Source organism: Micromys minutus (assembly GCF_963924665.1).
Source record: "Micromys minutus genome assembly, chromosome: 7".
Taxonomy (NCBI): Eukaryota; Metazoa; Chordata; class Mammalia; order Rodentia; family Muridae; genus Micromys; species Micromys minutus.
Genome location: NC_137976.1, coordinates 25,163,635 through 25,188,200, shown reverse-complemented (window position 1 = coordinate 25,188,200; position 24,566 = coordinate 25,163,635). Strand labels below are relative to the sequence as shown.

At 37.5% G+C, this 24,566-nt stretch overlaps 1 protein-coding gene across 1 annotated transcript in view; it reads left to right on the top strand.

Annotated features, from left to right (window-relative positions):
• Positions 1–24,566, top strand: part of GBE1 (1,4-alpha-glucan branching enzyme 1) — a 234,156-nt gene that overhangs the window by 109,810 nt on the left and 99,780 nt on the right. Inside the window, exons 4-7 of the mRNA XM_080918799.1 lie at positions 163–288; positions 1,102–1,237; positions 3,499–3,589; positions 7,174–7,383. Of these exons, the coding sequence (XP_080774925.1) occupies positions 163–288; positions 1,102–1,237; positions 3,499–3,589; positions 7,174–7,383 (563 nt within the window). The remainder of the gene's footprint in view (positions 1–162; positions 289–1,101; positions 1,238–3,498; positions 3,590–7,173; positions 7,384–24,566) is intronic.

Sequence of the window (24,566 nt, the reverse complement as noted above, 5' to 3'; positions counted from 1 at the left end):
AGCAAAGAATTTAAATATATTCTTGTGGTGATTCACCTGGTATCTCACCTCAATTCTTAGCTCATCCTGCTCCTGCTGAGGGCAGTGCTCATTAATGGTGGCAGACCTGTTTAGACTTATGGGCCTATTCTAAATCAGTACTGCCTCCTTTTCTCTCTTTAGGTAGTTATTACCAGCAAGAGTGGTGAGATACTGTATCGCATTTCCCCGTGGGCAAAGTATGTCGTCCGAGAGAGCAACAACGTCAACTACGACTGGGTACACTGGGATCCAGACGTCCCCTATAAAGTGAGAGCAAACTATCTTAGATACCTGCTTATTTCACTATTTCCTAGGACACGGACTTTTACTCGTTTAGCTTTGATGACATTACTCAGTGCTTCCTTCACTAGTAGCTTAGTGTTTTGCACAATAGCATTCTATATTATCCATCTTAAATCAAAGTCTGTCATATTCTGCCAGTGAAACATAGAGGTAAATTTTTCCTTCTGCCTGTTTTGAAGTTAGTTATACCGATACATTTCTATAAACATATGAAGAAGCAATATTAATGTTTGAGTTATAATTTCCAACTTACAAAGAATTAAAGAATGTATTATTTTCCCTCCCAGGGATGTGGAGATGGATTAGTGTAGTTATGGCAGGGGCACTGGGACAGCAGACTGTCTAATAAATGTACTCGGGGATTCTTTGTTAGTTTCATAGTTGCTATGAAATATATATATTAGAACTAAATTTTCAGGCTTTGGTAGTACTTCGTCTTGCTAATGAATGATTTGTATCAAATAATTAAATTATATGTACCTATCAAGACTATATTTTTTCCTAAAGCATAAGCTAAAAAAAAGAAAAAGAAAAAAGAGATAGAAATCTCTCTAATCTGTGATGCTGCATGAGTCCTTCCATCATTTTCTTTTGAATAAATGGCCTTGTTTCTACAACCCTGTAGATGATTAAGAAACACAGTGTGTGCTTCCATTGGTGTAGAAGTAAAGTTACAAGTATTTGTGTGAGTTTATCCCTGTCTGCTTTCCCATGCCTGACTAGGTAGTGTCACAACTGTATTCTTGCCTTAATCCCATATGTACCTCATCTTTGTAGTTCAAGCATCCCAGACCTAAGAAACCAAGAAGCCTAAGAATTTATGAATGTCATGTGGGAATTTCTTCCCATGAAGGAAAAATAGCTTCATACAAACATTTCACCAGCAATGTACTACCAAGAATCAAAGACCTTGGTAAGTAATAATTGTGATTTTTATTCAGACAAAATTTTAATGAGACGGTTCCCTTATTAGAGAAGCTAATTACAAGTGCCTCTTTTTTGAGTTACGAGATTAAATATGTAATAGAAATGCATTTTATTTTAGGCTTCTCCAATTGCTCTGTGGTTGTGATCGCACAGAAAGGGGAAATGGAATGAGATAGAGTGGAAGCATTCAAGAGATTATTCCAAATTCAATTTAAAGTAATGGAAACCGATGGCTTCCAAATTGTAGATACATATGCAAGCTTAATTACTTTCCTACAGAAGATAACCTTTATCATTTTCTGTGGCCATTGATTATATCCCATCCATTTGTGTATTTTACGGAGGAAAAAATCTTATATTTGTAATGTGTCTGTAATTCGTTTTGGGTAAGTTATGGTCTGGATGATGTTTTTCACAAACATTTCAGACCATGTTTGAAACATGTTGAGATGTTCACATATCAGACTACTATGACATAGTCTGTCTTCAGAGAAGCAACAGAGGAAACAGTATTTGATGACTACTTGCTTCAATGGATATTATCTCTATTATTTTTCTTTTTATAGATAATGAATTTTTATAGATATGAATTTTTTAATTTATAAAAAAATTCACAGCATATTTAGTTCCTGCTGTAATAGCTAGAAGGAAGACGCAGTACATTTAATTACATCACTTCTGCCAGGGAGTCTGGAACGATTTAAATGCAAGTCATGGTTAAAGGTGTCACTGATGTATTGGCCCTGATTTTAATTTTTCAAATATAATTTCAGAAACCAAAATTAATTAAAATTATTGTTAGCCTTAGTGGATAGGCATGATGCTACAAATACTCACTGAAGAAGTTCTTTCCTTATTACAGAATAAATTATTTATACCTATCTTTTAATACGGGCTCAGCAGCACAAGATGCTCCTCTGCAACGTGGTTGTTTATGCTGCCGAACACTGTTCATAGAGAAGGCACACAGCGAGGCATGATTAGCGCTGTTCAGATGAACAGTGGACATGTGAAGGGTGCCCTATAAGAACAGTACCTATTATGTAATGGAGGCTTAACTGCAAACTCGGAGTTTCATTCTAAGATTTGGACAGCTGTGTCCATCCTCTGAGCAAGAATTAGTACCTGTGTTTCTGTCGGGCTTGACATAATTAAGCCATTTTCTTTTGATGCACCATGCCAATGATGAGACCATGGAAAAATACTTGAAATGTATAAATTTCTAATCCTGAATGTGCATGTGTAACTGATAGAGAATCCATAGTGTGCTAAAATACAGACCAGAGAATCAGTAACACAGTCATTGAAGAGAAGAAAATTAATATGGATTTGTTTTATGCAGAAGCTCAGTTATCCTTTTAAATGATTTGTTAGTGAATCTGCTTTTATGCACTCCTTAGGAAAAGTTTGAAGCTCATATGAATTGAACATTAGGAAAATAACAAAAAATATTTAGTACATGTGTTACAGGAATATAACTTTCTAAGCAACCAGATCATATGTGAAAAATGATCCAATCGTACTTGGAAGAAAAAAATGGATTTTTATAAAGTTTTTCTGTTTTGTTGTTTTATATAAGATCAAGAGGGTCCATCTTTTCTCTAATTACTTGTGGCTGATTCTACTTCTGTTATGAAAATTTAAAGGACAATCCATACTTTTTGAGTGACTTCCTTTATCAATAGAGAAAACCACATTCAGATGGAGAAAGGCTGTGGTTTAGCCAGTGTTTGTGTGTGCACATGAAACACATCATTGCTTTAGCACAACCCCAAAGGGATATTACTCCTGGCTTCAAAAGAGTTTCTTTGTAGAAAAAAATTGTAATATTTCTCAAGCTATATGTTAAAGTGTCTGAGTCCTAATGAAAGGAGGCAAAGGCAGAAGCATGTATCGAGCAATCAGTAACTTTTATTTAGCTCCATAATCTTCAGTATGGATATTACAAGTAAAACTGAAGTTTAGCATATGCAGATTACCACATTTAATATTCGAAGGTGAAATTATGTGTACATTTGCATATCATTTGTTGCTTATTAAAATGAAGACATTTCAGGTAAGTAGGCAGAATGTGACTCTAAGAGACAAAAGTCTGATCGTGTTAGAAGGTCAGACAAGTAAGTTGTGTCAAAGCGGCAGGGCTTTGCATGATGATCAGGGTCCTGGTAAAAGTTATGTGTTCTGAAAACGAACTTCTTTAATTCATTCTAAACTGTAGTCTTGGCTTCCTTTGGGTTTTTTCCTTAGGGTACAACTGCATCCAGCTGATGGCCATCATGGAACATGCTTACTATGCCAGCTTTGGGTACCAGATCACGAGCTTCTTTGCTGCTTCAAGGTAAAAGGAATGTTTTGTCTTCATATGTATTCCAAACAGTGTAAGCCAGTGGAATTTTAACATGTAACCTGGTTTTGTTCTGTAACCTCACTCAGGGATCTTGGTGCATAGAAGGTGAATGCTTTCTTGTATGAGGTTATTGGCTTTCTTCAGATGTATGAAGCCTTGATTGGCCTAGATCTGATGTCCTTACTCACCGAAACTTACAGTTTTGGATGCACACTCTTTGTCAGAAACTATGTCCTGTCCAAGCCTGCACTAAAGAACTCACACCTTTCTGTAGGACAAAATTGATATAAGGTAGAAGCCTATAGGTAGGATCTGCTCTGCACAGACACACTGTTCATCTCATGCCTAAATCTCCCAGAATATGGATCTATAGGGAGAAAGAAGACACTGAATGGTCCCATATGCCACTAATTCGATTCCCTCCGATTGTCTAAACACCACATTAATTCTGTCTCCTGCAGCTTACAGTATTGGGAAGTAGACATAAATTTAGTACCCAAACATAGAATGCTTTCTACTGTTAGTAACAGTTAACAATAAAGTGTTTTTAAATACTCCCAGATTGACTGTAGGTTCAGTCTGATGCCATACTTAATGTGGACAGTAACTGTATGAGTACTATAAGGATATAAAGTTAGAACTGGGTTTAAATGTATAAAAGTCTAGAAGGAGATACTAATGGATGTTTTTACATCGCTGGTAGTTCTCTTTGCATAAAACACACACACACACACACACACACACACACACACACACACACACACACACACACGCACACATTTCTAAGTGCTTTATAATTGTTATTTTCTGAACTCATTCAATAACCTATCTCTCTCTGCTAAAAAGTGTGTTTGTTAAACAGCTACTGGTGACCTTCACACCAGACACACAGTGGCTTTTCATGATTAATTCTAACAGCTAAATCCTTTCACCTCCTTCAAAGACTTAGTTTTTTCTTTAGTTTCTGAACAGTGCATCAGGGCGTGGCCTCTCTCCCCTCCCTGTCTGTGTTCCTGTGCTCCTTCCTTCTGCCCCTCCCCCTGAACCTCTCCACTGAACAGGAAACATTTTAGTTCTGCCCCATTCAGTCTCTATCCCCTCCTTCAGCTTTCCTGCACTTCCTCTGCTCACTTCCACGGTATTGTTTCTAGTTCATGTAGGTTATGTTCCTCAGCACTCTGTATGTCTAATCTGTCTTCAGTGTTACAGACTAAACGTCTTACCTTATGCTCCATGCTCCTTCCCCTCGCTTTTCTTCTTCAATAAGTAACAGTTTCATTTTCTAATTGTTCAAGCCCGGATCCTGGCATTATACCTTTCTATTCCATTTAGGTCCCTTTCTGTATTCTATTCATTCCAAGCCTCAGCCGTCTGCCACTTCATATGGAATCCTAAATCTGGCTGCCCACCTGCCCCATCCTCCTCCTCTGGTCCAAGCTGCCAGTCTTTCACTCGGTTTATTTCAGTACTTCTTCACTGGCCATTTGAATTCTTTTGTCATCATTAAATTTGTGTTGATTCAAATTTCTGTTTTTGCATGATAGCCTAAGTAAAGCATTTAAAGAAGAATGTTAAACCTTATGAGCTGCCTGCTCAGATTCTCCCTCAGTGATTTATTGTCTTCCAGAAATCCACAGATTTTCCATTGTGCTCCCTCCCTCTCTCTCTCTCTCTCTCTCTCTCTCTCTCTCTCTCTCTCTCTCTCCCTTTTTCTCCCTCCTTTCCCCCCCCTCTCTCTTTCCCTCCATCTCTCCCTCCTTCCCTGCTTCCTTCTCTCCTTCCCTTCCTCTCTCTTTGCCTCCCTTGAAAATGCCATTCCAGGTCTGGTTTTGTCTCCATATGCTTTCAGGCCACTCCATCCTGTTCACTCCTAAACACATGCTCCATTTGCTGAGCACTCTCCTTGTAGACATACTGTCTTTTCCCTCTTTCCCTTGTTGCTCAGTATCACCTGTGAGAACCATTCACAGATGACTATTTTTGAAATAATGTTTTTTTTTCATCATTTTGCCATGAAAAAAATTGTTTACTATGTTATTCTTCATATCTTCTTGGTGTTTTTCTCTCCCCATTCTAATGTAAATTCCAAAACAGCGATGTTAATAATGTTCAATATGCTGTCTCTATAATCTGGAGAATCTCTTGGCTATGGATAGATATCTTAATACATATTTGATGAGCAAGGACCGAATGAAAGAAGTGGGTGAATGAGATGTGGAGCTGCACATTATTGAGAAAATTGTTCAGTGAGTCGAACCAGCTCAATGTGGCTATTGTAAGAAAAGCACTGGGGAGTGTGCTGCAGGTGAGCCTAATGCTGTGAGAAAGATCCTTCTCATGACCCCAGTCTTCTTCCATCTTTATAATGTTAGGGTCATAGTGACAGCTCTGGGGGCAGGGTCTGATGATTGTTGTTCGCTGATATTGTTGTTCTTTCTGTGGGGTTGGAAACCCGTTCAGCAACAATATCAACCAACCTAAGCTCCCAAGAACTAAACCACCAGCCAAGGAGTTTAGGCATGGAGAGACCCATGGCTCCAGCTGCTTCTGTAGCAGAGGATGGCCTTGTCTGTCATCAATGGGAGGAGAGGCTCTTGGTCCTGTGGAGGCTGATGACCCAGCATAGGGGGAATGCTAGGGTTCTGAGGCAGGAATAGGGGTGTGGGTGGACTAGCACCCTCATAGAAGCAGGGGAAATGGGGGTATAGTGGTTTTGTGGAAGAGAAACTGGGAAGGGGGTAACAATTGAAGTGTAAATAAATAAAATAGCTAATAAAAGAAATAAAATAACAGCTCTTAATTGGCCAGTTGAGTTGTTCATTAGGAGAACTGCTACATGCTAAGCATTGTATTGTGTTGCAAAAGCTCAGTTGTCCACAGCCTCTGCTATGTAGGAACATGCCATGTGACATGTGACAGGCAAGAGTGATTGTAGCAATAACAAGGTCACTTATTGTCTGGAGGGCAATGTTGAGGAAATAGTACTGATAAGATTGTCCTGAGGAGACAGAAAGCATTCTGGAAGTAATTTTTGTTTTCTACTCCAGGTAGACTAGGATATGGAGACTACATACAAAATACCCATTTCTTCTGCATGCATGAACAATTGGTAAAATATGGCTCATTCTCTTAGCACTCTAATTCTGGGGATATTTTGGTTTAGGAACAAGCAGTGAATGGACAAACCTCTTTGATGAAAGAGGTACTCTAAGGGACCTTTATCACCAGTTCAATTGTACTTAGTCAAAGGGATGAGCAACTGGAAAACATCAGTGACCATGGTTGGCTAGGTTTGCTTATAGATGTCCAAGCCAAGAAGATAAGAATATGAGGTTTTATTATTTTCTTAATCCTAAATGCAACTTCTGTTTATCCTATCAGTTCCATTGAAGAGTTTTAGCTAACTACTGTTTTTATTTAATGCTTTTTATTTACTCTATACGAGTAGCACCTTTGAGTGTATGTAAGAAGCATCATACAGCATTTGTGTGTTTATGTGCTAAACATAGGCATTGATGTGTAATCACCGTTTGGTTTTAATGTCATGTACTGATTCTCTGTACCCTTTTCCTCAGTCGGTATGGAACTCCTGAAGAGCTGAAGGAACTTGTTGACACAGCACATTCAATGGGCATCGTAGTCCTCTTGGATGTGGTACACAGCCATGCTTCAAAAAATTCAGAAGATGGGTTAAACATGTTTGATGGGACTGATTCTTGTTATTTTCATTCTGGACCCAGAGGGACCCATGATCTTTGGGACAGTAGATTATTTATATATTCCAGGTAAGTGTATATAACATGAAATTTATTGTTGTTGTTTAAAATTAATTTCAATGATTTTCAATAACCAATTTTGTGTGTGCTCATTAACTGCTAGGAACCACTTTGATTCCTAAACATTACGTGAGGAATTGTAGCTGTTACATAGTAGACCTATCTGTGGCATATATGTTAACTTTCAAGTTTACAATATGTTTTTAAAATACTTTGATGATATTGTCACTTAAAATTTAAATTCAAGTTATTTATTATTAACATTTAAATGGTAGCTTTATCTTGGTGGGTCAATTATCAAAAACCTATTATCAAGGAAATATTTATTATTTTAAGTAGGCCACTTAAAACTCATACTCTGTGTCTTTAGATGTCAGCAGTTCTTCAGTGGGTCCGTTTACATCTAAATTACTAAACACAAGTGAAAACATTTTTGTACATATCCCATATCCCACTTTAGGAATGAATAAACTAAGATGTAATGCTTAAAATTATTCTTTTGCTAGTATATATATGCAGATTGGTAATGGACCCACCCACCAGATACACTAGGCAGAGAGTCACACACAGGGGAGGAGTTATGCAGCAGTGTGCTTGCAGTTTTCCACTTGATATTTTTGGACTGTGCATAACTGAAACCACAAGCAAGTGAAACTAAGGCTGGGAGTAGGCTGGGGAGGGGTGGGGAGGGGTGGGGAGGGGTGGGGAGGGGCGTGGCATGGTGGGGTGCTAGACTTCTGTTGCAGACTGGGGTGACCTCCAAATACAAGTCTCTGAGAGCACAGGAGACTGGAGCTAGTCTGCAATAAAGTAGAACTGTTTTAAAGATCCAGATCTGTGGTTAGAGGGGCCAGCTCTGCAGCCCGATGCTTACATTCCTTGGCACTGCTGCTAACCATTGCTATCTGTGTATCTATAGAGGAGGGCACAGCACTGCACAGAAGGGGTGTGTAAGATGGAAACATTAGGGACTCTGCTCTCCTCTTCCATTATATGTATATGTATAATATTTTATCTGGTACCTTATAGAGTATTTTACATGTATGCATTTTGATCTTAACCTATCTCATGAGACTGGGTGTGCAATTTTCAATTTGTAGCATCAAAATTCAAAGGATTTCAGATTGTGGGACATCAAATACTTAGAGTAGGGACACTCAACCTGAATATTAGGAATATTAGGCACTAGTATCTCTGCTAATTTCAAAATGAATGGCATAATTTATTTATAGTTTTACTTATGGTAAGCAATGAATATCAATTGAAAACATTGTGAGGTTCTATTTTTATCCAATTATGCTATTTAAATGTAATCAGCTGAAATATTCACAGTGTTGGAGAGCCTTGTTTCCTGGGTTTTTTCTTCGTTTCTCTAGGTTATTTGTCTTGTCCCTGCTTTTTCGGGCCTTTTGTTTTAAGCCTTTTCTAAGTAGCTCAGTTTGTTTACATTGATTCTCACCTTATGTATTCTTTGGGAGGGGAGGAACTTTCTGAATCTTGTCAGTTTCAGGGACTTCCTGAAGCTATTTTGAGTTGCATGTTTCCTGACTTACCAGCCTCTCTGTTGGATGGAGTCTTTCACTTGCAGTTAGTATATCCTGTTGGTCCACTTTCCTTTTCTGTCCTGTACATCTTAAAATGTTTCCTTCCAAGATGGAAGATTTTACCATAAGAGGTTTTACCAATTGCTGTTAAAACATTTATTGCCTTCTATTAATTCTTACATATATATATATATGTGTGTGTGTGTGTGTATTCTTTATTCCAAGGCCATTTGTATACATTTAACATTCACAAGTCTACTCTGATGTTTTTTGTTTTTGATTTTTTTTTTCAAAAATTGATGAACCATCCTCAAATTTGTGACTTAAGGTACCAAGTGTTTACTCTGCTCTTTATTTGAACACAATTTTCTGTTGTATTTCATGTAACGTCATCACTTTTCTCTTATAACTGGAAGTTGCTGCTGGGTATCAGCCATGACCATGAGACAGCCCATGTACTCCTTGGGCTTTTCCTAAGAGACACAATATTCATTATGGTGTTTCATATAGTTTGTCTTTGGTAGTTAGCACAGGATCACTTCTGGTGTGAATGATTGTTCAGATTTATTAGGTGAGGGTAGTGGTCCTCTCAGTCAATGGAAAACACCAAGGAATTTCAAAACCTGTGTTTTGAAATCTTCGCATATAACAGTATTTGATCACAGTTAATAGACTACTTCACAAATTCAAAAGAGGTAATTAAGATACCTGCCCATGTGGAAAATTGTTTATCTCTACCATGTTTTTGCAGTGTAGATAATTATATCTAAAAAAAGGCAATGTAAGAATGCACTTCTACATTAGAAAATGCAAAAGGCATACAAATCCAAAATAAAAACTGCCTTTTATAATATGAATAACTTGCTCTATAAGTGCATATCACTCTCATGCACATAGCTGTATAAAACGTAACACTTCACATTTGCTCTCTTCATATGATAACTAGTCTGTCTACGATTTTGAGTTTCTGCCTTATTCAGATGAAATCAGAAATGACAATTTCCATTACATATTTTAAAGATAATTTATTTTCTAGTCTTTTCCTCTGATCAGTTGATTAATGCTACAGTCTATTGACAAATAGATATATAAGTGGTGTATGTCCAATTAAAGTGCAGGCTTGTTCTTTAAAGACTTTAAAATGAATTTTAAAATAATCATATGACTGCTCAAGAAACTCATCTATATTGAATCACTTCTGCAGAGTGATGCTGCTCATTTTCATCCTATCTATATGTCACAACCTGTCGCCATTTATAATCTGTGATTCAAGTACCATCACCTAACTTATCAGAATTAAATCTCTCTCTCTAAGTAATGCCAGAGATCCTGACTGTGCTATTACCTGCCATGAATACATTTCCAATCAGGAGCTGCCCATGTTTTAATTTGCTGTCTACTCTACGGATCTGCCTTCTCACTCTGCTAAAATTACAAGTGACAGTTCATAGTGGGGAAAGGGTTGTCCCTTTGCTGTTGGTACAGAGAGCTTTTGGACTGATCGTTCACCCATAAGTTCCAAGAGTATGCAGAAATGAGAAATAGTGGCTAGAACATGGGAACTGCAATTTTGCATTCTGCTTATACCTTCCTTTGGAATTCTACAAGTTCACTGCATAAAGCAATGTAAGGTTGGTTGAAGTTAAGTACCTACTGTGCCTTAACTACCATTATCAAATTGTCAAATGGCTGTTCTTTTTGCTAAATATCGTTTTTATAGATAAGATTCTGCGTCTCAAAGTGACTACACAGTCAAGCTAATTACCATTTCCCTCTTAACGTTCCTTTTGGATAAGAAATAACTACATTCTATCATAACGGGTTCATAGTGTGACAACTACTAATGATATTCTAGTTGTATCCTAAGTTATTGGGCATCCTTGAAAGGACACAAGTAGAAATTAATTTTTCTTCTATATGTATAATAAAATGCTCCTTAGATTAGACAGTGTAATATTTAGGTCTCGTTAACCAAATGATTTCTTGACTACACATTTGGTGTGGAAGGAAATGCTGGAGGGCCTTGATAATATAATATACGTTTTTTTTTTCTATTCATTAATTTGAATTACATTGATTATCTTTGATGTCAAACCAATCTTGCATTTCTAACATAAGCCCATATCAATATAAATGCAAGTATTCTCTACACTCTTTTAGAATATATGTACATGTACAATAAGACCATTACTAAATCAGGTCTTAATGATAAATCTTAAATGGTTAGTATACAGAAATGTATAGTTTAATGATCATGTGATACAACTATAATTAGCAATATGTTTAAAAACTTAGCATCCAGAACATGGATTAAAATGCCTAATATTATATTTAAAATATGGGTAAACCCACAATTTGTGTTTTACCATTAAGTAACCTATTTTCGTCTTGGGAAATGTGAATATTCTTCATTGACATAATTTAGGACATTTGGATTTCTTATTTCAAGGTTTAAAATTTTAATACCTGTCAACATTTTATGAGATGTATTAGGGATATAACCAAATTTTTTTGTCAATGTATTTAGTTGGTGTATATCCTGATAGCATCCCCACCTCCTCCCAGTTCCCACTTCCACAGCCCCTCTCCCTTCCCAGATCCCCTTCTGCTCTCCTGGATATTTAGTTTTTAAACTTATTATTAATTGGGATTTTGTCATATGCCACATGTCAACTTTTCCACTCATGACAACACATTGACACCTTCAACATTTCACTTTGGGAGTGTATATATTTCCATTTTGAATTTTCAGATGAGAACACATCCTACTGTAATATGGAGGGCAGAGTAAACTTACCTACTTAAGGAACAATCTGATACTTTATGACTCACTTACAGAGACATGTATATTAGGAAATACTGCAAGATAAAATTTATTCGAAAGCTCCTCATGAATTTGAGAGCAGGGAGAGATATATGAGGGGTTTCCAGGGAAGAAAAGGAATGGAGACTTTGTGTAATTATATTGTAATCTCAAGGAAAGAAAGCTAGAATAAATCTTCCATTGTTCAAGCCAGGTTCCCTCGCCCCCTCCTCGCCTCTCTCTCTTTTTCTGCTATCTGCCAGTCAAGGTGTAAAACTCTTAGCTCTGTCTCCAGCACCATGTCTTCCTGAGTGCTGCTGTGCCTCCTGCCATGGTGACAGTGTACTAAAATCTGAACTGCAAGCCATCTGCAGTTAAACACTTTCTTTTGTAGGAGTTGTCCTGTCAGTTTGTCTCTTCACAGGAATCAAAACCCCAACTGTGACAGGGAATGCAGTGTAGGTGTTGTGGGTTCAGCTAACCAAATGGGTTCACTGTGCAGGTGTGAACAGGGAATGCAGTGTAGGTGTTGTGGGTTCAGCTAACCAAATGGGTTCACTGTGGAGGTGTGACAGGGAATGCAGTGTAGGTGTTGTGGGTTCAGCTAACCAAATGGGTTCACTGTGCAGGTGTGAACAGGGAATGCAGTGTAGGTGTTGTGGGTTCAGCTAACCAAATGGGTTCACTGTGGAGGTGTGACAGGGAATGCAGTGTAGGTGTTGTGGGTTCAGCTAACCAAATGGGTTCACTGTGCAGGTGTGAACAGGGAATGCAGTGTAGGTGTTGTGGGTTCAGCTAACCAAATGGGTTCACTGTGGAGGTGTGAACAGTAACAGCTTAAAGGTTGGGCAGGAAATGGGGCTCTATGACCTGAAGAAACTAAACAATAAAAAACCCGAATAAACACCACAGAGCAAAGGCTGATGCCCTCTCTTTAATTTCATTATGATCCTTTAACTGTAATGCACTTGCCCACTGTAGATAAGTTCAGGTCAAGATGGGAGTTGGTCAAAGAGGTGGAGGTGACTGAAGAAATTTACATTTCAGGTGACAGGAATTTTGTTTCTGTCCCATTTCCTCAATCTGTCTCTTTCACTATTATAGCCATCAAAGGGCTGGTTTTTGGCCTTGATGAAGATAAAATAAAAATACCCATTTGTTTCTAATGTCGGCAGTATACTGCTGAAGTGGGGCATAACTAATGCTCTGTGGAGGAATGAGTTAAGGAGCTGACTGATACAACACACATCAAAACCTTTTATAGATTAAATAAGGACTAACCACAAAGACACACACTTCAAAAATTAGGCCTCTTCTGATCAGTCCATTAATTTGCTCGTTTGGTCCTAATCTGTGCACTTCATAAGTTCTAGTTTTCAGGATGTTTAGAATTGGTCACTAATTTTTAAAATATTTATTTTTAAATATTTCTTGGGATAAACCAGAGCTTTAATACTTTTAATTGATGTGATACAGCATAATGTTAGACAGACAAATTCTGTTCGACTTGCTGTTCATAAAAATAATGCAATTCAGTGTCAGTTGTCTTTGAATGTAATTTTAGCAAATGGACGACCCCCAAAGGGACTAAGCCAATTACAAACATGCAGTGATACCTCATAGCTTATACTTCATGAACATTCATTAGGACTTGTATTAATAGCTTTTTAGACTATTTGACATCCAATAAAAATAAGCTAAACCTTAAAAATAAATTTACATCTATTGTTCTCCCCACTTTCCCTTTTGTGTTTTTTCCTGCTGAAGTCGGAACCTTACTTGAACCTGATGAAAGAACACAGCTAAACCTACTCTTCCAACGGAAGTCGTGTTACCTTCAAACTTCAGACAGACTAATTCTCCTTGGTTAAAGAAAAGATTAATAAAGTTTCTATATCAACCTAACCTGTCTGGAATTGAGTTTGAAGTGTAGGAACATAGCCTCTCTCTCAAGCTTCATGAGATTATTCAGCCCAGCAGAAAGGTTTCTTTCGATTGGTGCCGATCCGGCAGAGGGGTGAAGCTTTACTGTCTTTGTCTGAACTTTGTTCCTGGTATTATCTGTCTGGTTTATTCCCCACACGTCTACAATGTAGGTACACGGGGATCTCATGGGAGCATCATGAGTGCTTCGGTCTCACCTGTATCATTTTCCCCAATCCGAACTCCGTCTAAAGTAGGACCATGTCTTAAAATTAAAATGCTAACACCCTACTGTCCTAAAAGCAACTTTCAGCTTAAGTCAAGGCACATGCTTGTAAGAATAGTTTTCAGGTCTGGATTCAAGCGATTATCCATTTAAGTCAGGGAATTTTGTGGATTGTATAGTAATAGTGATACCTATTTTTTTTTTTTTTTTTTTTTTTTTTTTTTTTTTTTTTTTAATGAGCCTTTTCTTTTTAAACAAGCAGGTAAAAGGTAGGGAAAAAATTTTAAAAAATTTCTTGTTTTTTATCTGCATGTAACAGAACAACTTGTTTAAGCATGTCTATTTTCTAGCGTCTGGATTGCAGCTTTGAAGCTCTAAAGAGATATTTCATGGTTTTCTAGCTGAGTGATTTCCTTAGTGTTCCAGGCAGATAAATAAACCGTGTTGTACCGAGCCGCTTACTTTCAGAAAATATAGGTTTCTCATAAATTTGAAAAGGTTCATAAGTAAGAAGAAATTGTTCATTTCGAGGGCTTTCCCCACCATTAATTTAGGTTAGTGACCAGCAATATTTTTCTCTAATCTCTGGCTTCCTTAGATACATTTTGTGCAGGTGAAGGTTGTGAGCATCTCTGGACTTTAACTTCTTTTTTATCATTCATTCATATATTTGTTTATACATTTGATTTCATTTTACTCATTTTTGTTGCTGAATGCACACGTGTGAACATGGGCACACATGTGCCATGGCATGTGAGGATCAGATAACACGTGTGTCCTTGTACTATGTGCTTTCTGGGGATCAGACTCAGGTTAACAGGCTTCTTCTCTTTCCCACACTCTTCCTCCCCAAAGCCCTAGGCATCCCCAAAGCCCAAGGCCTTCTCTTGACTCCTTCCTGGGTTTATCTTTGTTAGAGAAACTAGTACTTCAATGTATTCTATTGCCTCTTTGTACATTACAATGCTTCTTCCTCCAAGTGCCCGACCAAAGTAGTCATGTGCTTAAAAAAGCCTTTTAAAAAGTCTGCATGTAAAAGTACTGGTAAAATTTGGAATCTGCTGAGGCTAGCTAGCATTCTCTCTCAGTGCTTCAGGAGACACAACACCAATGCCTTGTTCTTAGCATTGTGTTAGGGCTAGCAAAGGAGACCGGCCTGCTGTCCTGGTGGCCTCATCTTGGACACAATAAGGCTGATCATACTGCATGAGTCTTTGTATTACTGTGTGTTTTTGTATTTCCCTGACCATCTGACATAAGCTAACTACTCCTGACCTCCATAGTTCCCTGTCCCTTCCTGATTCTTTAACATTGTCATGAACCCTGTGTGAGATTATGAGATTATTTGTGTTTTTGCTTGTATTTACAGTAAGGCATTTGCTTTTGTATAAGTTGCACATGAAGGTTAAGCCCAACAATGCTTATGTTTCATTTCAGCTGTACATATCTCGTGGACTCTGTTTTTCTGCTTCTCCTGCATAGTTTCTGCCAGCATGATTTGCAGTGATATTGCAGAATAACTTTGTAAGGATATCCTTTGTGTGCGTGCATTTCAGAAGTGTGAATATGTGGATCTGTGGGCCCAGGCATGCACATGCTGAAGAGGCAGACGTCACATACTCGACTCTGTTTCCCCTTATTGCTTTGGGACAAGTCTGTCACTAAGATGGGACTCTTATTTCACCTTGCTTACCTGGCTAGCGAGCTATCAGGAGTCACACATCTCTGCTGGTGCTTGGGATCAAGTGTACTTGCCATTGGGCTTAGGTTTTGATACGGCTGCTGGGGACTGAACTCAGGTCTTTCCCCTTACAGAGCTTGCATTCTTCCCCATAGAGTCGTATCGCCATCCTGTTCTTCCCAGCTGGAACAACGAAAAGAAGAAAAGGGGACTTTGCCTCCAGATAGTAATATCAGCACAATAATAACATATATCCAAACAATTATTTGGTACAGATCTGCCATAATGTAAAGTTATGGGCTCTGGATTGGTTATCTTTATCCTGCAAGTTGCACCAAGCACAGTATAGCTGAATCTTGGTTTCATGTGGGAATAGGTCATAAGGAGGATATATATATATATATATATATATATATATATATATATATATATATATATATATATATATATATATATATATATATATATATATATATATATATATATATAATGTGCCATGAGACACTAGTCCAGCCTACATAAAATAGTGTATCTTAAGGTATGCAACACAAGGAATATACTATTCTATATCCTGTGTCTAGAATATACTATAAAAAAGTTGTGCTTTCAGACCTTTGCTAAACACAGCAGGTTACTGGGGGATGCATGGCGAGGCCTTGCCTTTTGGCAATCTGGAACTCACAGGCCTTGTTTGAGTTCCGTGCTGCTAGCATGTGCCAGCCAGGTTTTTTTCCATGATTACACACGGTCTCATTTAGCCTCACTTTTCACTTATTAAAAGTCTGAAACACACACTTTAAATGAGCTCTCTCCATTTTTAATGTCACACAGTTAGAATTTCGAGATCATTATTTAATACAAAGAAAATTTTATGTAAAACTGATAAAACTCCCAGCACAATAGGCCCATCTTTGGACTCCAATGTGTGCTTTGGGTCACAAGATTATATGATTCTCCCAGACTTCCAATTAAATTGTAAAGAGTCAAATGTGGTGAAGCTGATAATAATTTATGGCTTAAATATAGTATTTTAGCTCAATTTCATTGTGTCAGCAAGGAGAATATTAGAAACCTAAATTAGCAGAACCTCATCGCTGAGCTGACTTTCAGTACTGTTGGATTTAGTAAATGAATAAATGAAGTCTCCCTTAACAACAACCTGAACAAAGGTAGGAGCCTGTCCAAGGCATCTACCCTCAAAATTCATTCACTTTGATACTGTTATTACTGTAGGTCTAAGTTCAAAATTTTATTTTTTTAAATGTGGTTATGGACTTGAAGACAGCATATACAATTAGCACTAGCCCTCCTTCATCCACAATGTGATCCTTTTCTTCCCTTGAAATTCGTAAAATTTAATCTTTTTGTACCTCAGAACGATTTGAAGGTTCATCGACACAAGTTGTGGTCAGGAGACCACTGCGGAAATCTTCCTCTTGTCAGACTCACCCTCTCTCTTATTCCTGGGATGCATTATTCAAGTTACACATGCAAGAAATAGCATGTTTTTGTAACAGCAAAGCATGGGACACAATGGCAGTGGGTCTTTGGCCCTTGCAGACTGATGCTAGCTTTTAAGGCATGAGAAGTTCTTCAAGGTGGAGGAGGCTCAAAGGGAGAATCAGTCGTTGAAATGACCGACTGTGACCCAGGGCTAAGAGTATTGAGTAGTCGCCTCTGAGAGCAATGGGAAAGGCAAAACCTATCAAGGTTAGAAAACAGAACTGAAAGCGCAGCATTGCAGGGCCACTAAGGTGCTGCAGCAAACAGTTCTTCAGGATGCAATTGTCCCTCTGGGCATCATTAGACCACTGTGTGGTATAATAATTGATCATAACGAACCTGAGTCATTATAAAACTCAAAATTGTTTTCAAAATTTGTATGGAAGTTGCCAAGAAAAGATTAAGTGCAATTTAAGAGCACCTGTAGTTAGATTGTTTAATGTTTTAAGTGTGATGTTAATGATCTGCAGTCAGCATTTGTTTCCTCATTTGTTCTCTCCCGGAACCCAGGGCCTGCTAGGCCAGCATTCTGCTACCAAGCTATATCTTCATCTCTGCTATCCAGCATTAGTGAGGACTTCTATAAAGGTTTTATTTCTCCAGCCTAACTTATTCTGAATTGTGGAATAGACGAGGCATCCTTGTGCTACATTTAAGTATTTTCAGGTCTTGAAGTCATTTCATTAATTAGTTTGGAGTTGGTTTCTTACTTTGCACAGTAAGTGAGATGTCTTTTTAGGACTGTATTTGCTTTGAATTAAGGTCTTGCTATATATGCCAGGGTAGCTCTGAATTTTCTAAGCAACTGTAATGGCCTAAACTCATAGCGGATTTCTTCTTCAGCCTCCTAAATTCTGAGTTTATAAGAGTGTACTATTGTGGTTGGATTTGGGTCCTGTAATAATGCTCTCTATCCTAATGGAAAGCATGTTTCCTTTGTCAAAGCATTTACTATAAATAAAAATAATCTGATTTCCCAATAATGAGATTGGGTGATAACTTTAAAATGGGATTCTTAGCAAAACACAGAAACAAAGTCTGCTTTATTCTTATGCTTTATTCTTTATTCTCAGATTGCTCTGATACCTTCTGTTGTCCACACTGTGAAGTATTTCTGTGTATTGTACAGTTTTTTTTAAAAACCTGGTAAAGCATTCATTCCTGAGCTATGTGTTGTTATTGGATGAAATGTTATTAAGCAGTTACCTTATAATTCCTTACCATTGATTTGATAGATTAGTAGTTTGTCCTACCTTCTGCTCTGTGTTGTTTCCCTAATTTGTGTGTTTATATCTGAAGGATCATTAGAAATAATAATAATTTTCCAGGAGTAAAACTCATGTGAAGAGAATTCCAGGGCTTTCATGAAAGCTTGTAGCACACCGAGAAATCAATGAGTTCATTCAGCAAACACCTCCCTGTCATAGCTGGTGAGAGAAGCCCACAGGGCCCCCAGCACGGAACATGGTTCTGTTGCTTCACTGCTGGGCTGCAGGCTCAGGAAAATTGTATGTGAGGTTCACATGAAATAAGTGTAAAATGGAGACCCAGTGGTCCTGCTGAGGCAGTGGTGTGACACTGTGTAAGATAAATATAACACAAGTGACAGAAAATAAATTAACTAGTTCCTGTATAAATGTATAAGGTTAAGGCAAAATAAGCAGAACAAGTATATTTTGATTCATTAACTATGGGTATTCAAATAATTATTTTCAATATTTAATATGCACATATATGCATATGTTTTATTTTTTCATATTCACATATATATGCATACACACATGTGTGTATATTTAGAATTAAATTATTTACATTGGAAATATGAATTGATACATTTTTATTGTTCCAAGCATGCTTAACTTTTGCAGTAGTGAAATTGGATGTCAGTTCCTGACATTCAATTCATAGTAGTATAAAAAGCATTTATGAATTCATTTTAGTAGTCACCCTAACCTCTTGCTAAGGGCTTAGTAGCCCTGTGTGCATTGTGTTGTATGACACATTAGGATGTTTGAGCAAGTACCCCGAAGGCTTCTACGGTAATGGGTTTGTAATTGATTAGATTGGGTAAATACACATCAATTTATTGAGCTAGTCGAATGAAATGCCATTTTATTTTTCAATAAATTTAGTAGTGGTGAAGTCAGAGCATGAAAGTGTGTGCTTTATAAAACACTGCATTTCAGTTTCTCAGGAAATTGATGATGGACATATAACGTGAACCAAATGTCCACTGATACTTATTAACCCTTAGCCTGCTGCAGTTTTCAGAACAGCCAGCACAATCCAACACCGATTCGTCAGTCAGCAAACATAAATTTAATTGTTTTGGCATTCTACTTTTCACTGGAAAACGACCCAGACATCTGTGATCCAGGAAGAATGATGCAGTCATTCTGGTTAAACATGAAATAAATAATTTACCAACGTCCTCTGCTTCACGTAATGAAACAACACTGTTCTTCACATGCATATTTAAAAAGTTCGGGGTTTCATTGAGAGAATGTGTAGCCTAGATAAATAATAAAGAGTGATCTTTATGAATCTCACAGACCTATTATTTATTTACATTTTATAAATATGACATAATCATAGGGAAGCTGTGGCAGCAGTAATAGCGAAAACGTTACTAATGTGGCATGTAATTTGGTTAGAGTTTCTCTTTTCCCTCAGTTTTTTCCCAAGTGGAGACAGGACTGAAGGCGATTTCAGATTTTTCCAGAGCTCTTGCGTTTGTGCTGAATTCCTCAGGTTCCCTGTGGCAGCAAGCATCATGCCCACATCTCTTATCTGCGCTGTCTGACTGGAGTCACTGCTTCCTCGGTGATGAATTCATTTCCACAGAAGTTAGAAAGCTCTGGGATCGACCCCGATACCCAGACATGTAGAGAAGACATGGATCACATCTTTAGGGAATCAAAATCTGATGAGTCTGATGCTCAGAATGCAGGGTAAGGTAGCAGAGGTTCACTTACTGATAACAGAGGACACAAGTAATTAGCTATCGGAGCCACATGGATGGAGTTGTCAGGGATATCTCAGGAAGAGTGATCACTGCCTATGTGTGACTTAAGGTGGGGAAGTGACTTGAATTCTTGTGGTTTCCTTAAAATTCTAGTTAACAATGGTGCTTACATAGGACTCTTGTGAAATCTTTAAAATTTGTCTTTTCTTGTATATGTTATAACCTTCCTTACAATTAGACGTTTCGTTGTTTTGAATTCAGATCTGTGACTCATACAGCCTCTAACCATAAATTCATTTCACTGTTGCAGTTATTTTAATTTTACTTTATTTTTCATATCTGGACTTTATCTTCGTTATCTGCTGTGAGTAATGACTCATAGCTGTCCCCACTCTCTGCTTTCATATATCCAAAGGCATATTTAGATAATAGTCATATTGCATTACTTTGAATTGAATTCCTTTACAACCTTCAGCAAGACAAGTGTGTTTTTTAGACGGTCTAGTTTCCTGTTTTATCTCTCAGACTCGAATAGGGCTTAGCTTGTTGGTACACAGATTTGAGGAATGAATAAGTATGTAGGTACAATTACACTCTCTAGTTCTCCCAAATTAGAATATAGACCTCAGAGATCTTACAGTGTTATTTTTATAGAGCATCTCAGTGCCTGTCAGAAAGTACCTCTCAAATCTGTGTTCAGCTGGGTATACATGAAATTATACTTCTATGAAACAATACTTCTTGAGTACTTGATTTGTAGTTGGGTTCCTTTCATTCCAATTAGAGAAAATGTGGTTCCAGCTCATTTGTGTCATAAGAATAGCATCTGGGTTTATCACAGATCCATGTTCTGTGTAACTGCTTAGAAAATGGCTTCCTCCAAAAGAAAAGAGAAAGAAGTGGGTCTCACCCTGTCCCCAGGAGGAATGTTCAGTGCCCTGGGAAATTTAGATATATTTGAATTTATGGAAATCTTTACACTTTTCAGTTGAAATAGTTTTTAGAATATTTAGTTAATTTGAATTTAAAATTCCATGACTTACTGAGGTTGTTTTTTACAATTTTGTACATGTATAAAGTGTAGTAGAATTTCTGTAATGTCCTACCCTCTCTAACCTCCATGTATATGTATGTGTGTGCACACATGTGCACACACACACATGTGCTTACATGCAAATTTTTTCAGGCATGTAGTCACTGAGTTTGACCAGGATCATGTGCATTAGTATGAGTAGAAAATGATCTACTGGAGTCTGGTAGGCTCTTCAGTGAGAACAAAATTAAAGCAATGACTGTCCCAGTCCAAGAATCCATCAGTATGCAGCACTTCAGCAAGGAAGGGAAGGAAGGGCCCATGAGCCCCTCCACAATCTATTTTGACTGTTAATGGCACAGGCTTGTGTAGGTCCATTGTAGGCAGCCACAGTGGCTAAACTTTGGTAGTTTGGCTCTGCCATTCCCAAAAATCAGTCTTCATGGCCTTGGTTCTTTCCTCATGCTGTGTATGTTCTTTCTGTCTTCTCTTAGGCAGCGATTCCCCAGCACTAGAGGAGATGGTATAAAATGCCCTGTTTTGGGTTTAGCACTTAGCTGTCACTTATTTTCTGAGCCCTAAGCAGCCAAGCACCTCTGCATTCTGTGATGATCATTGCAAAGAGAGGCCTCTTTTAGGATGAAAGTGAGGGATCCTTAGTCAGTGACTGTAATCAGAAATGCCTTTGTTTAGTGCATGGCAATTTAGCTAAACCACAGCAGAAAGTTTCTCACTAAGACCTAAGACTAGTCATCCATGAGTTCTTAAAAGGGTTACAGAACCAAGAATGAATTACCTCTTGTGAAGCAGGCTTCAAAGTCAATCAGAGAACAGTTGATTATTCCATGAACTGATTAATGGATAATGAACCGAGACATATATACATAGCTAGATTTCATTCTGCTGTAAACAAAGAGTGCAGTTATAAAATATGCAGATGAATGGATGGAACTAAAATAAAATTGTACTGAGTGAAGTTACTCAAACAAACAAATATAAAAACCATATATATATATGTGTGTGTGTGTATGTACATATATATATATATATATATATATATATGTTTAACCTATATTAGCATACACATCCCTGTTTCAAACTTTAGATTCATGTGTTTAATCTGCAGTATCGTGGTAAGAAAGGAAACTACAAAGGAGCTGTTGTGGGGTAGGAGCTCGGAGAACATAGATTATATGAAGACAGTGTAGAATCAGTAGGCTTGGAAAGGTTAAGAAGAATGAGAAATAGAAAATATATGTGTATAAAAATTCTCTGTGGTCTGGCTTTTGAAGGCCCATCTTAGGATCCAGGTTTTATAAACACTCAGTACTACTAAGGAAGCTTACTTATGATAATAATATATTAAAGACAAATATGACATAACAGATGCACTAGTGAACAAAATTTGAATATTTAATATGTACATAAAGTTCCTAGAAACTGAACTTTATAACAAAAGAAATCAGATAAGCCATTCACCCTTAGATCCCTGTGCTCAACTGAGAAAAATAGAGAATATGAAACCAAATTTCACATGAGGATGAGAAAAACGGAGGAGGAGAAACCAAATTTCACACTAGGATGAATATCATGAAGAGAACAAACTCTCCAGCTTTAGCCAGGTGTGGGGTGCACGTCTGTGGTGTCAGCACTTGGGCGGCAGAAGCAGGAGAACTTCAGAGCCTTGAATGGTCGATAACACTGCAAGACCTTGTTATCAAGCAGACAGAACGGCATCTAGATAGAATGTGGTGTGTGTTTGGGTGTTTCTGTGTGTGTGTTTCTGTGTGTGCTTGTGTTTGTGTGTGTGCTTATGAATGGAATGGCCAGGGAGACGTGAAGAAGTAAGTAAAGACTTTTTCTTTGCCAAAGCAGTTGCCAGTTGTCAGATCATACCTCCCCATAGGCCCTTGGAAGGAGTTTGTGTAATCTTCTGTTTTACTGTTTATCTGTTTGATGCCAAACTGTTTCAGCAGCTTTTTTAAAGCTTCAAAGTTGTTAAGTTCCTGAAAATATATTGCTGCTTACTATGTAAAAAAAATAAAAAATAAAAAAAGAGGCAGACAAATGTTGAGAAGATGTAGAAAAGATAAGCACATTATACAGTCATCCATTTGTCTGTTTCATTGTGGTGTCTTAGGTTTGTTTATTAACATCGATTGATAAAAGAATTCTATTAAAAACTGCAAAGCATTTTAGAGTAGACTTGGAAATCCTACAGGATAATAGTTTATATATGAGAGGATGGGAAAAATGACACCAGGTAGTAATTAACACTGTACTTTGAGTATGATATGTGTGTCCCTGTCATCTGATGTTTTTTGTTGTCCTTGTTTGTTTGTTTGTATAATAAATAAAATGCACAAGAGCAAGCACTTGATTTGGAAAATATACATCCAAAGTATTCCAATTAGTTGAGGGGGACTGAAGAATTGTCCACCAAGAGAGTAGAAATTTGGTTTTCAGGAAGTGAGACCAAGAAAATTGCATTTACTGGTGTGTGAATGGGATTTCAGTAGGTGTAGGAGAGTGTATCATGGAGTGACACTGCAGTGGACTGTTGGTATTGGTGGCATTGGGGTTTGGAGTAGTCTTACATAAAGAGACACAAAGCTGTTAATTTGTATAAATTACACCCATGGCTTCCTGATAGCCAGGAGAAGGATAATTCTTGGAGTCATTTAGTAAATGTTTGAATGGCCATCTGCTTTTTCATTTCCCTTAAAGTTTCATTAAGTACATTAACCACAATACTAATAAATAGCAACAAAAGCAATCATAGGTTTCCAGGTCAAATCTGTTAAATACCATTAATTAATAAAACACAGCATGAAGTATAATTAAGTAAAAGCTGAGGTTGAAACACAATTGGTTCAAACATACTGACTTCATCAAATTCTCCATAGCGTTGCCTGATTAAGCTTTCTGGAACATAAATTTGATGTGCATCTCACAATTGTAAATCATTCAGTGGTAGACTATAGCCTATGGCAGATTTAGAGATGACAAATTTTTCTCTTATCTGTAGGTTTCTTCTTTACCTGGTTAATTGTTTCTTTAGATATTCAGAAGCTTTATAGATTTAAAAAAAAGATTTATTTATTTTATGTATAGGAATGCTCTATCTGGATGCCAGAATAGAGCATCAGATCTTCTTATAATTGATTGTGAGCCACCATTATGGTTGCCTGGAATGGAAAGACATTGCTGAACCAGCTCTCCTGCCCACCTTTACAGTTTTATGAAGCCCTACTGACTTTAATTGACCTGAAGTCTTGGATAATTGTAATCCTATGGAGAACGCCCTTCCCTGTACCCGTATCATGTAGGACACTACCTGTGTTATCTTCTTCTGATGAAGATACAATTTTATTATTCTCCATATGGACATCCAGTTTTCCCAGTAAAAAGGGGTTGAAGATGCTTTCTTCAGCTCAAATTCTCGTCCACATGTTTGGGTCTGATTTTGCTCCACTAACTTGTCTACCTGTCATTTGTTTATGCCTGTACTATA